Here is an 11,552-nt window from a genome sequence, read left to right as displayed (position 1 = left end):
GGGCAGTGGCAGCGGCGGCCGCCCAGGCAGCGGAAACCTTAGAGCGGCCGGCTTTGGGAGCAGGGGCCCCTCATTACTGTTTCATAAGCCAGGGCCCCGCCAAGAACAATGCAGGACATGAAACCGCGGGAACCTGATCCCAGAGGCTCACCCGAGAGCGGCAGGCCTGTGACGGGCTCCCTGGGGACCCTGCAGCCCAAGCCCAGGGCCAGTCTATCGCCTGGTCAGTGCTGGGTGGGCACAGGCTCTCTGGGTCCATGAAGGCCACCATGGGCAGAGCTTGGACAGTGCCAAGGAGCAGGCCTGGTGTCTGCCTCGACACCCAGGCCGGGAGGCCCCTCGGGGCTCAGTTTTGCCCCCCGCCCTGCAGCCAGATTCTGATCAGAGCTCAGCAGCAGGAGGTGTGAGATCCACAGCCCAGTCTGGCGCCTCAGCCACCCAGGGGACCGCACGGCATGAAAGAGGAGGGTGCGGCTTGCCCAGCATCACCAAAGGGTCTTGGCCCAGGCGCAGCGGGAGCCCCAGCCTGATCTGGCACCTGGTCCCTGCCTTCACTCCCAGCCTCCATCCCCACCCACTGCCCACGCGAGCAGGACCAGCAGCCAGTCCCCAGCTCTGATTTCCTCCTCCGCTCCCAGCGGGGCGGCCTCAGCCAGCGGCTACCCCTCTCTGAGCCTGGTTGTCTCATCTCAGAAATGAGAAGTGTGACCAAGACGTTGGCCAGTGCCTTATCCTCTCTGTACTCAGTTATTTCATCTATAACTGACACGAGGGCCAACAGGTGGAGTGGTGGTTAAGGCACTGGACTCCCACTTGGTGAACCGTGGTTTGAGTTCTGGACCCAGTGGTTTTAAAATCACGCTGAGTGTGTGTGCGTGCACGCCCAAAATCCCAAGAAGAGAATGGAGGAGGGATCGCAGCACGGCCATTCTCCCTATGACTGATTTCTAGCTTTCTCTCTTTCTCTCCAGTGAGTGCGCCACCCTTTGGCAAAAATCTAAAAACAAAAAAACAAACAAAAAACCAGCACAATCACAGCAGGACCTGCCTCTTGGAGCCATTATGGGAATGAAATGAGTTAACATCTATAAAAAGCTTACAGCAGGGACCAGCAGGTGGCGTAGTAGTTAAGGCACTAGGCTCCCACATGACTGACAGCAGTTCGAGTCCCTGACCCGGTGGTTTGAAAATCACAGAGCATGAGTGCATGTGTGCCCAAAATCCAGACAGGAGGATGGAAGAGGGAACTGCAGCATGGCCATCCCTCCTGGGATGTGATTTCCCATTTTTCCCTCTTTCTGTTTCTGTCTCTCTCTCTCTGGTGAGTGTATGTATGCTCCCTATCCCTATGACAAAAAAATCTTTTTTCTTTTTTAGAGACTTTTGCTATAGTGTATGTGTGCTTGCCAGAGAGACAGAGACAGAAAGTGAGAAATCATCCCCCACAAAAAAAAAAAAAAAATAGGGGAATGACCATGCCACAGTCCCTTCTCCTCCATTCTCCTCTCAGGACTTTGGGCATGCATGCAAACGCACATGGCAAGTTTCAAACCTCTGGGCCCAGGACTCAAACCACAGTCAGCATAGGGAAGTCCAGCAACATAATCATTACACCATCTGTTGGTCCCAGCAAAAAATCTTAAAAGGGGCCAGCCCATGGCATGACGATTAAAGTGATGGACTCCCACATGGCCAACTGCAGTTCCAGTGTTTCTGGCGAGCGCACACGTCCTATAGCAAAAACCTCTCCCAAAAAAAAGAAAAAAGAAAAAAATTGGTAGAATGGTGCTAAATACCATCAAGAATGCATATTTTAAAAGGATGGTGGTGCTATAGCATACAGAACCCTGACCCCGAGTCCCTCCTCCTTCCTCTGGAACCTGGACATGACCTGCCATGTGATTCCCAGGATCCATCCCTCCCTAAGCCACCAGCCTGCGGCCACAATCCCAGAGAGGATGGCACTCCCCAGGCCAGCCCAGTTTCAGGGTTGGTCATACTTGACTAAGGGGAGGGGCGTAGGAGGGGAGGCACCCCGGGGCTGGCATATTCTAGAGTAGCTGCTGATGCCAGAATGGGTCCAACGCTGCTTCTCAGCTGAGCTCCAGCAAGTGCCTGTACCGGGCCCATGGTTTGCACCTAGATGTAACCAGAGACCCATCTGGGAACAAGCAGTTCCATCAGGGCGGAGTGTGCTTCTTTATCATAGAGCGGTTTTGTTTCCTTAATTACCAGAGGGCATCTGCTCTCACCAGAGAGAGAGAGAAAGCACCTCCACCGTGGGGCATGGTCATGCTGCAATTCCTTCTCCTCCATTTCTTCATCCCATTGGGATTTGAGGCATGCACACACATGTGCCTGGCATGTTCTTCAAACCACCAGACCCAGGGTTTGAACTGCAGTTGGCCATGTGGAATCCAGATGCCTTAATCAACAGGCCAGCGGGCCAGTCCCGCGTGAATTTTTTTTTTTAGTTTTGCTATATATATTAGTTTGTTTTTTGTTTTTATAGTTTTACTGTAGTTTTGTCTCTCACTAGAGTGAGAAGTTGCCCTCCTGTGGGGAGTGGCTACACCGCAATCCCTTCTCTAGTCTCCTCTTCGAATTTCGAGCAAGCTTGCACATACGCCCGGTGTGTTTTTGTTTGTTTGTTTGTTTTAAATTATTTTTATTCCATTTCATTTATTCATTCATTCATTTTAATTTGACCAGAGAGAGAGAGAGAGAGAGAGGAAAGTGAGAAAGCAAGCCACCAGGTCCAAGACTTGAACCATGGTCGGCCATATGGGAATGTCCAGCGCCTTAACCACCACGCCACTTGCCGGTCCCACGCCCAGTGTGTTTTTTGTCACTGGATCCGAGACTCGAACCGCACAGTTGGCACCTCAACCACCACACCACCTGCCGGCCCTGCCACTGGAATCTTGACTCCACACATTTGAGATCTCTTGACCTAAATCTAGCAGCAAATGGGGCCAAAGTTCCAGAAACCTTGGGAGGAAAGCGGGCTAACCTTGGTCTCCTGGGCACTTGTTACATCACAGATTTGGGGAGGGAGGGGATGCTGTAGACAGCGAGCCGGGGGCCCACCCCTGGGGAGGCAGCAGCCGGGCCCCACGAGTCCCCGGGGAGCACTGCGAGAATCCACCATTCCTTTGATACCCAACCACAGGGCACCTGGAGCAGAGGTGGGCGGGACAGACGGAAAAGTGCAGAGGAGGTATTGCCACCCTCTGGGGGCTGCGGGTTAGTGTTTTACCACAGCACGTAGGACACCCCAGGGAACTGTCCCCACGAGCTGGGCCTGCGTCCTGGCTCAGGAATAAGAGCCACATAGCTCCAAGGCATTTGCAGAACTCCGGAGTGCTTCCCCGCTGGGGTCGGCATCAGAGCAGCCAGAAAGCGAAGGGTTCAGCCCCAGGGGCCCCTGGGATCCTGAAACCATCACTCGCCTTGGCCCCCGAGGCAGGAGGGCCCACTGGGTGTCAGCCTCCAGCCCTCTGGAGCAGCAGCTCTGTCTCTTTGGCTGTCTCTGCCTCCTGACCCCTGAGTTCACATGCTGCTTCCAGGGCCTGCGCCCAGGCCTCCCTATCTCACCGCACCCCTCTCCACAGACGGTGGCTCGTCCAGGAGCCAGGCCTGATGCCGGCCAGCCTCTGTCCTGGGCCCTGTCCCAAGCAACAGCCCCGTAAGGTTGGTGACCTCCCCCTCATCCCCAGTGTCCCACAGACACTCACGCTTGCCACACCCCAAACAACTCCACGCAGCCTGCCCATCCCAACTCCCCTGCCTCGAGATGGAAGTTAGAGTCCGTCCCGGGGTTTCCCTTGCCCACCCCCAAATCCTGCGGCTCCCCTGCTGGATCAGTCCTGACGAGGGTCCTTCTCCCACCCCAGCGCCTTCGCCATTCCTGGCACAGGTGAATACCCGCACTTCTCACGGCTCTCCTGACCACGCTTGCCTCTGCGCCTGGATGCTCAGAATCACAGCGACTGTGAACGACGCAGTCGGATCGCGTCACTCCCTCGACTGAACCCTCAGCGGCTCCCCATGACTCTCGGGATAAAATCCAAAGCCCTCGTCGTGTGCACGAAGCCACCCCAGGCCCGTTGAGAGCCAGCCCCGCCACTGTCCACCCTCGCCCACCCCTGTGCAGTAGCCGCTTCGCTCCTTCCTCCCACTGACCCCTCTCCAGACCTCCATTGTGCAGCCTCCTTCCTGCCTCCGGCCCGTGCGCGCATGATTCCCTTCCTAGCTACGGCCCGAACAGCCTTTATCAAGCAGGTGAGATGCCACTTCCTTGGAGGAACTTTCCCAGCGCCCTGTGGTTCACTTCATGCCACATGCGGCTGCTTCCACATTTATCGCAGCCATGATTAAGGGATCATTTGCAAGGTTGTTTGTTTTTCATTGCCAGAGGGTGCATGCTCTTGCCAGAAAGACTAGGAAAGAGGAGAGAGGGAGGGAAAGTTCACCTCACAATGGGCGTGGTCACGCTGCAATCCTTTCTCCATTTCTCTATCCCGTCGGGATGTGGGGTGTACACACACATCCGCCCCATGTGTTTTTCAAACTGCTGGGGCTGGCATTTGAACCATGGGGCCGGCCCCGCATGTTACCTTCTTACTCTCCATTTCCCTTCTGAAGCACAAACCCCGTGAAGGCAGGCATGCCTCTGCTCTCTACGTCGCTCTCCCCACCAGCTACCGTAATGCACCTACTGTATACACACAAATATGTGAGCTGGCCCAAGGTGTCGGTGTCGCTGGGCAGGGGGACTGAGGCCAGAAGGCAGACTTGTCTGAACCCAGAGCTCTCCCCCACTTCCATGCTTGCGCCCACCCACCGGGAGCAGGTCATTTCCAGGGGAGACAGACTTTACAACCCTTAGGGGCCGCTGTTTCCTGAAATTGGGGGTGTGGGAAAGTGATCTGCTATTGGGGTATCAAGACAGACGGGTGGAAAGGAATCTCCAGGGTTTACTTTTCTGGTCAGGGAGGGTGAAGAGAGGAAACTAACAAGTATTGAATGAGGCTCACATGGCTGCAGCTCAGGGTGCCAGACATCCTGAGAAGCCTGCTGCCACCCCTTACCCATGAGAGGGCGAGCCAGAGGTCACACAGCAGGTAAATGACGAGCCTAGGGCTGGATCTCTGGCCTGCCCGACTTCAGAGCTGGGTGGCCATCCCCACCTCTGTGTGGCTCCTCTCAGAGCCTGAGCCCTGCATGAAGCTGGCTGCCAGGCTCAGAGGACCTCAGACCCACTGGGAACGGTGGCATCCCAGGGGGTCAGGCCTGGAAGGGCCCCAGGGCCACGGGTTCTCATGGTGTGTGCCTCAGGCATGCAGGGCTTGGCTTCAGACCACAAAGTGAGGAAAGGACTCTTCTTTCACTCGCCAATAACATCGAGAAAATCTAGGGCTAGGTCTATAGCCAGATCCCACATGGCCAACCCAGTGGTTCAAGTCCTGGATGCGGAGGCTTGAAAAACATGCCAGGTGCATATGTGTGGCCAAAATCCCAAACTGGAGGGGATGGGATTGCAGAGTCACTGCCCCATTAGGGGTATTTCTCCCTCTTCTGTCTCTCTCTGGTGAGCACATGTACCTTCTGGAAAAGAAGAAGAAGAGGAGGAGGAGGAGGAGGAGGAAGAAAGTGTGCAGCAAGTGCTGGTGAGCCTCTAATGCCTCTCACATCTGCTAACCTCCCTCTTTGGCAGAGACAGCAGGACTTGGGCGCAGAGCCTCGTGCAGACACCACTCTGGAGTTAGAACGTTATGACGTTTTCTTCCTTTAAATCTCTACACGCAGGATATGATCTTAGACTTCTATTTGTGGTGGTGACATACACAAAGTTTCGGCATAAGTAGAAAAGAATGTTTAAAGAACAATAAAGTGGGATCAGCAGATGGCATAATGCTTACATTGCTGGACTTCCATATAGTTGACTGTGGTTCGAGTCCCAGGCCTAATGACTTAATCACGCTGGGTGTGTATGCATGTGTGCCCAAGGTCCCGAGAGGAGAATGGAGAAGAAGAGATGGTGGCACTGCCATTCCCCCTGGGGGATGATTTCTCGCTTTATGTCTCTCTGTCTCTCCTGTGAGTGCATGCGCCCTATAGCAAAAATCTCTCAAACAAACAAACAAACAAACAAACAAACAAACAAAAATGAAGTAAGAAATACTGGGTTGTCAGGAAAGCCATGATGCATTTTGCATAGAAAAATACGTCATTACTTTCTGATGACCTAACAGATTAGCCAAGGCTCTGGGGAGAGTCAGGAAGCAGGAGGAAAGTGACTGAAGATTGGGAACCTCATCATGGCCGGGTCCCCTCATCATACAGATGGTACAACTGAGCCACCGGCCAGGAGGAAGGCTAGTGTCTGGGCACACCCACAAATTACCAGCCAGGATGAGCCCAGCACTGACTGCCCCCTCCCTAAACACCCCAACCACTCAGGAAAGCGGGCCCACCTGGTGCCTTGCCCCGAGGGCCTCCTCAGGGTAGAAGCAGTGCTGACAGCTGTTCTGGGTGAGCACGTGGACGTCACAGCGCTCCCGTGGGGCATCCCCAGCCTCCTCCTCCATATCGGGTGAATCAGGCCAGGCAGCTCCTGCACTCTGAGGGCTGAGCCTCTGGAAGGGGTCTAGGGAGAATGGGGGGGTGGGAGGAGACAAGGACCGGACAGATGACTGGCTCCCCACCCCCCCGGATCCCAGTCCCAGGGCCCCCAGCCAGACGAAGACTGAGGAAATAAGGTTATCTACCCCTTCATCTGTCCATCTAATCTCTCAGCACTCACTAAGCACCTACTAAGCACCCAGGCACTCTGCCAAGCACTAGATGTGCAGCTTCTGGTTCTCACTGCGGTGCAGCATGACGTGCACGCCAAGAACCCTGCATACACGGCTGGGTTGCGCGTAGAAACGCAGGCTCCCAGTTCCTCTCTGGACTCATCTGGTCAGAATCTCCAGATGTGAGGCCCAGGGATCTACATTTAAACAAGCACCTAGGTGATTCCAGGGTACCCCGAAGTTTGAATTCCCTGGTCTCACAGCTACCTTGCATGGTATCAACAGATCTATTTAGGATCCTGAGAGGAGAATGGAGGAGAAGGGATTGCGGCATGGCCATCCCTCCTGGGTGGTGATTTCTCGCTTTCTGTCTCTGTCTGTCTGGCGAGTGCATGCACCCTATAGCCAAAACCTCTCCAAAAAAAAAAAGATCAATTTAGACAATTTCAGGTCAGGCAACTAAGGCTCAGGAAAGTCTCTAACTCAAGGACCAGTGGCTGAGCGGGGTTCAAATTCAGGTCTGCGTGTCTCTCTGCTCTCCTGAGGGCCACTGGATCACACTGCCAATCACACTGGTCCTTGGGGAAACGGAGTGAGGCAAAGGGCTAGCCAAGTATTTTCAGAGTTGGGAACAAAGTCTTGAACAAAAGTAAACAACCTAAGGTCACATAGCAAGTGTGTGGTGGTTTAGCCAAAAAGAAACACTGGCGCCTTGACTTGAACCCAGGGCTCTTCCTTCTTTTAGGATCCTGAGAGGAGAATGGAGGAGAAGGGATTGCGGCATGGCCATCCCTCCTGGGTGGTGATTTCTCGCTTTCTGTCTCTGTCTGTCTGGCGAGTGCATGCACCCTATAGCCAAAACCTCTCCAAAAAAAAAAAGATCAATTTAGACAATTTCAGGTCAGGCAACTAAGGCTCAGGAAAGTCTCTAACTCAAGGACCAGTGGCTGAGCGGGGTTCAAATTCAGGTCTGCGTGTCTCTCTGCTCTCCTGAGGGCCACTGGATCACACTGCCAATCACACTGGTCCTTGGGGAAACGGAGTGAGGCAAAGGGCTAGCCAAGTATTTTCAGAGTTGGGAACAAAGTCTTGAACAAAAGTAAACAACCTAAGGTCACATAGCAAGTGTGTGGTGGTTTAGCCAAAAAGAAACACTGGCGCCTTGACTTGAACCCAGGGCTCTTCCTTCTGGAGGTCTTGGGGGCTTCAAGTGTCTGACCTGGAGTCACATAAAGATGCCTTCCTCACCCATACAGAGCCCCAAGAGGAAGGTGGGGGGTGGCAGGAATCCAGCATCTCAAAACCTCAGGCCATCTGCCCACACCTGTCCTCACCTGGTGAATTTCCTCCAAAGTGACCTTTTTTGCCAAAGCTGGCTGAGAGTGAGTGAAGAATTTTCGTCCTCCCCAGGAGGGCCAGGGTGAAGGCTTGGCTCCTGCTCATCCACCATCAGATCTGGAGAGGGGACAGAGCAGGGGTTGGGGGGGATGCGGGAGTGGGGAGAAGTGTGAGGGCAGAGCGCAGTATGTGTATGGGGGCAGTGGCACCCACTGGCCTGTGGGTGGCCCTGGGATCTCAGGTCCTCCCTGGGTTGTCGTCGCCCCCATACCGATCCCCGCTCCAGTGGTGGAAGGGGGATGCATTGGTTCCGCCCGGCCTGGGCGGCTCTCTCCCAGGCAGGCCACATAAAGGAGCATCTCTGCCAGAGAACGGCGCTCCTTTCCCTGGGGGCTGGTGCTGGAGGAACTCTACTTCACTAGCCCCTCGCTGCTCCCGTTTCCTTCCCTACTCCCAACCAACTGGCAGAATGCTCTAAAATGCACTTTGGATGTGGATATAAAACGACGAAAAGCCTTGGGCGGTTACGCATGCCCCACCCGCAGAATGGACCCCTGGACCTGCCTCCATCCTGCCAGCCAGCCAGTTCCGCCCGGTACCCCTCGACCCCTATGCCTCCCTTAGGCCTCCCCTCATCCTCTCTCTTCCGCAGCCCCGTACTAACCTCGGCTCGGGTTTCCACGTTTGGGGGCTGCTGGGACGCCAGTGCCAGGGGTCACGGTCTCTTTATTTTAACAATGAATCAGAACGTAGCCCAGGAGGTGAACGGCAGACCACGCCCCTGCCGCTCTCTCATAGGCTCCGTCTAGGTGCTTCATTTACATGAGGACTGTGGGATTGGACAACCCGAGGACAAGGGGCGGGGCGGAGGCGGGCGGCGCCCAGATGCCTCTGAGCGCGGGACCCACAGCACGTTTGGCCTGTGCAGCCTGCAGCCGTCGCCCGTCCCAGGGGACTCCTAGGAGAGCTGACACGGAAGGATCTGGTCCCTTCTGAGCTCTCTCCCGTTGGTTCATTGCCCACAGTCCCGTAGACTGGCTTTAACCTAGACCTTGGACGAGAGACGAAACGGCTCTGTGCCTGACTTATCTGTAAAACGGGGAGAGTATAATAATACCTGTGAGGATGAAATGAAATAATGTGAAGTAAAAAAGAAGTGTGTGTGTGTGGGGGAACAGCAGGAGGCGCGGTGGTTAAGGAACTGGGCTCCCACATTGTTGTCCACAGTTCAAGTCCCAGACACAGCGGTCAAGTTGGGCGACTGCTGTAGTGCCCAAAATCCTGAGAGGAAAATGGAGAAGGGATTGCATTGTTGCTATCTCCCCTGGGGGTGATTTTTCGCTTTCCTTCTCGCCTTTTCTCTCTGTCTGTCTCCACTAAGCACACATGCTCTGTGACAAAAATCTTAAAGAAGAAAAAAAAAAAAAGAGTAAGAAGCATATCAGCAATTCCAGGTCCCAAACTACAGCACTATAATTAGTGCAGTCGGGGCCTCCGGGACTATCAGACATCCCTGCCCAGACTTTTCACGGGGAGCTCACTCACAAAATGCACAGCCCTTCCCCTGCCCTTCCGTAAGCCAGCTCCTGTTCCCAAACTCTTCGCATTCATGAGGACATAGCAACCTGAAGGATTAAATGCCAAAATCCCCTGATTGCATAATAACCGAAGAACAGAGACGTTAAGTAACTTGCCAGTGTCACACAGTGAGAGCCAGGACTGAAACCGGGGTGTGTCTGACGCCCCTGAGAGCATCCTCACGGGCTAATTCTCTCGGACACACACGTGTGCCTGTGTATGGCAGGGCCATGCTGGCATTGAGGAGAAGGTAACAGGAGAAAATGTGGCTCCTTCTGAGATAAGGAACCTACCGACCAGGGGGAGAGACAGACCTGGAGCGGCCATCTTGGCCCAGTCCGGAACTGGCTAAAACATAACTTCTTAGCCAAGGTAATGAGCTTTTGGGGCCAGCAGGTCGGAGGGTGGTTAAGGTGGCCGGATCACACACAGGCTAATACAGGTTCAAGTCCTGGACCAGGGCCAGCAGAGAGCATAGTAGTTATGTCATTGGGCTCCCATATGGCCGACCACTGTTAGAGTCCCGGACTTGGTGGTTTGAAAATCACACTGGGTGCATATGTGTGCCCAAGATCCCAGGAGGAGAATGGAGGAGGAGGGACTGAGTCATGGCCATTCCCCTGAGGGGTGATTTCTCACTTTCCCTCCCACTGTCTCTGTCTCTGTCTCTCTTTCCCCAGTGACTGCACCCTCCCTAAAGCAATAACCTCTAAAAAAAAAAAAGTAATGCGGGGGACCAGCAGTGGTGGTTAAGGCACCACACACTCCCACCTGGCTGACCGCGGTTAGAGTCCTGGACCTGGCGGCTTGCTTTCTCACTTTCTCTCTCTCTGTCTGCCTCTGGTCAAATTAAAATAAATGAATGAATAAATAAAAATAAATAATTTTTTAAAAAAAAGTAATGGACCAGACAGTTTGAAAAACACATCAGGGGGCCAGCAGATGGCGTTGCTGGACTCTCGCATAGTTGACTGTAGTTTGAGGCCCAGACCTGGTGGCTTGAACTCATGCCGGGCGTGTGTACGTGCATGCCCAAGATCCTGAGAGGAGAATGGAGGAGAAGGGATTGCGGCGTGGCCATCCCCCCCGGGGGGTGATTTCTTGCTTTCTGTCTCTCTGTCTCTCTCTGTCTTTCCAGCAAGCGCACGTGCCCTATAGTAAAAATCTCTATTAAAAAAAAAGAGAGAGAGAAAAACCCATCAGGCACATGTGTGTGCCTGTCCAAAAACCCAAGAGGAGAAGGGTCACGTTATGGCCACCCTGGGGCTTGCTTTCTCATCTCTCCTCTCCTCCCCATCTCTCTCTGGTGAGCACATATGCCTTCTAGTAAAATTAAGGGGAAAGAAAATAAAAAGATGATGCGCTTTCTGCTGATTGCTCTTACTGTAAGCACAACAGGAGCTAATGAGCCTCAGGCTTAATGTCTGGCAGTAGCACTTTCTACCAGTGTGATTCTGAGAACGTTACGGAACCATCTCTAAGCCTGAGGAGTAGTTGGTGTAGAGAAGGAAAGAGAGAAAACCAGCTGAGGTCTGGGACTCGAACTGCACTTGGCCACGTGGGAGTCTAGCACCTTAACTACCATGCCACCTGTTGGCCCCTCAGTGTGTTTTTCAAGCCACAGGGCCCAGGACTAGAATCGCACAGTTGGCCATGTGGGATCTGGCCAACGTAACCACCATGCCACCTGGCTGGCCTTGACCCTGTTCTTGTAGGGGTTGGGGTGATGAGTATGGTTGAGGCCAGAAGGCTCTTAGGAATCTAGGCAGTAACAGCATGCCAGCTTTCCTAAGAGGGCAAGGTCACCCTCCTGGCACACACACGAGCATCTCTTTG

At 54.0% G+C, this 11,552-nt stretch overlaps 1 protein-coding gene across 1 annotated transcript in view; it reads right to left on the bottom strand.

Moving 5' to 3' along the window:
- Positions 1–6,593, bottom strand: part of TRIOBP (TRIO and F-actin binding protein) — a 75,330-nt gene extending 68,737 nt beyond the window's left edge. The window contains exon 1 of the mRNA XM_006166236.2: positions 6,480–6,593. Within this exon, the coding sequence (XP_006166298.1) occupies positions 6,480–6,593 (114 nt within the window). The remainder of the gene's footprint in view (positions 1–6,479) is intronic.
- Between the last annotated feature and the right edge of the window lie 4,959 nt (positions 6,594–11,552).

This window comes from Tupaia chinensis, unplaced genomic scaffold, assembly GCF_000334495.1.
Source record: "Tupaia chinensis unplaced genomic scaffold, TupChi_1.0 Scaffold144197_2, whole genome shotgun sequence".
NCBI lineage: Eukaryota > Metazoa > Chordata > Mammalia > Scandentia > Tupaiidae > Tupaia > Tupaia belangeri.
Note: the sequence above shows the minus strand (reverse complement) of the source record. Positions and strands in the feature narration are given on the sequence as shown.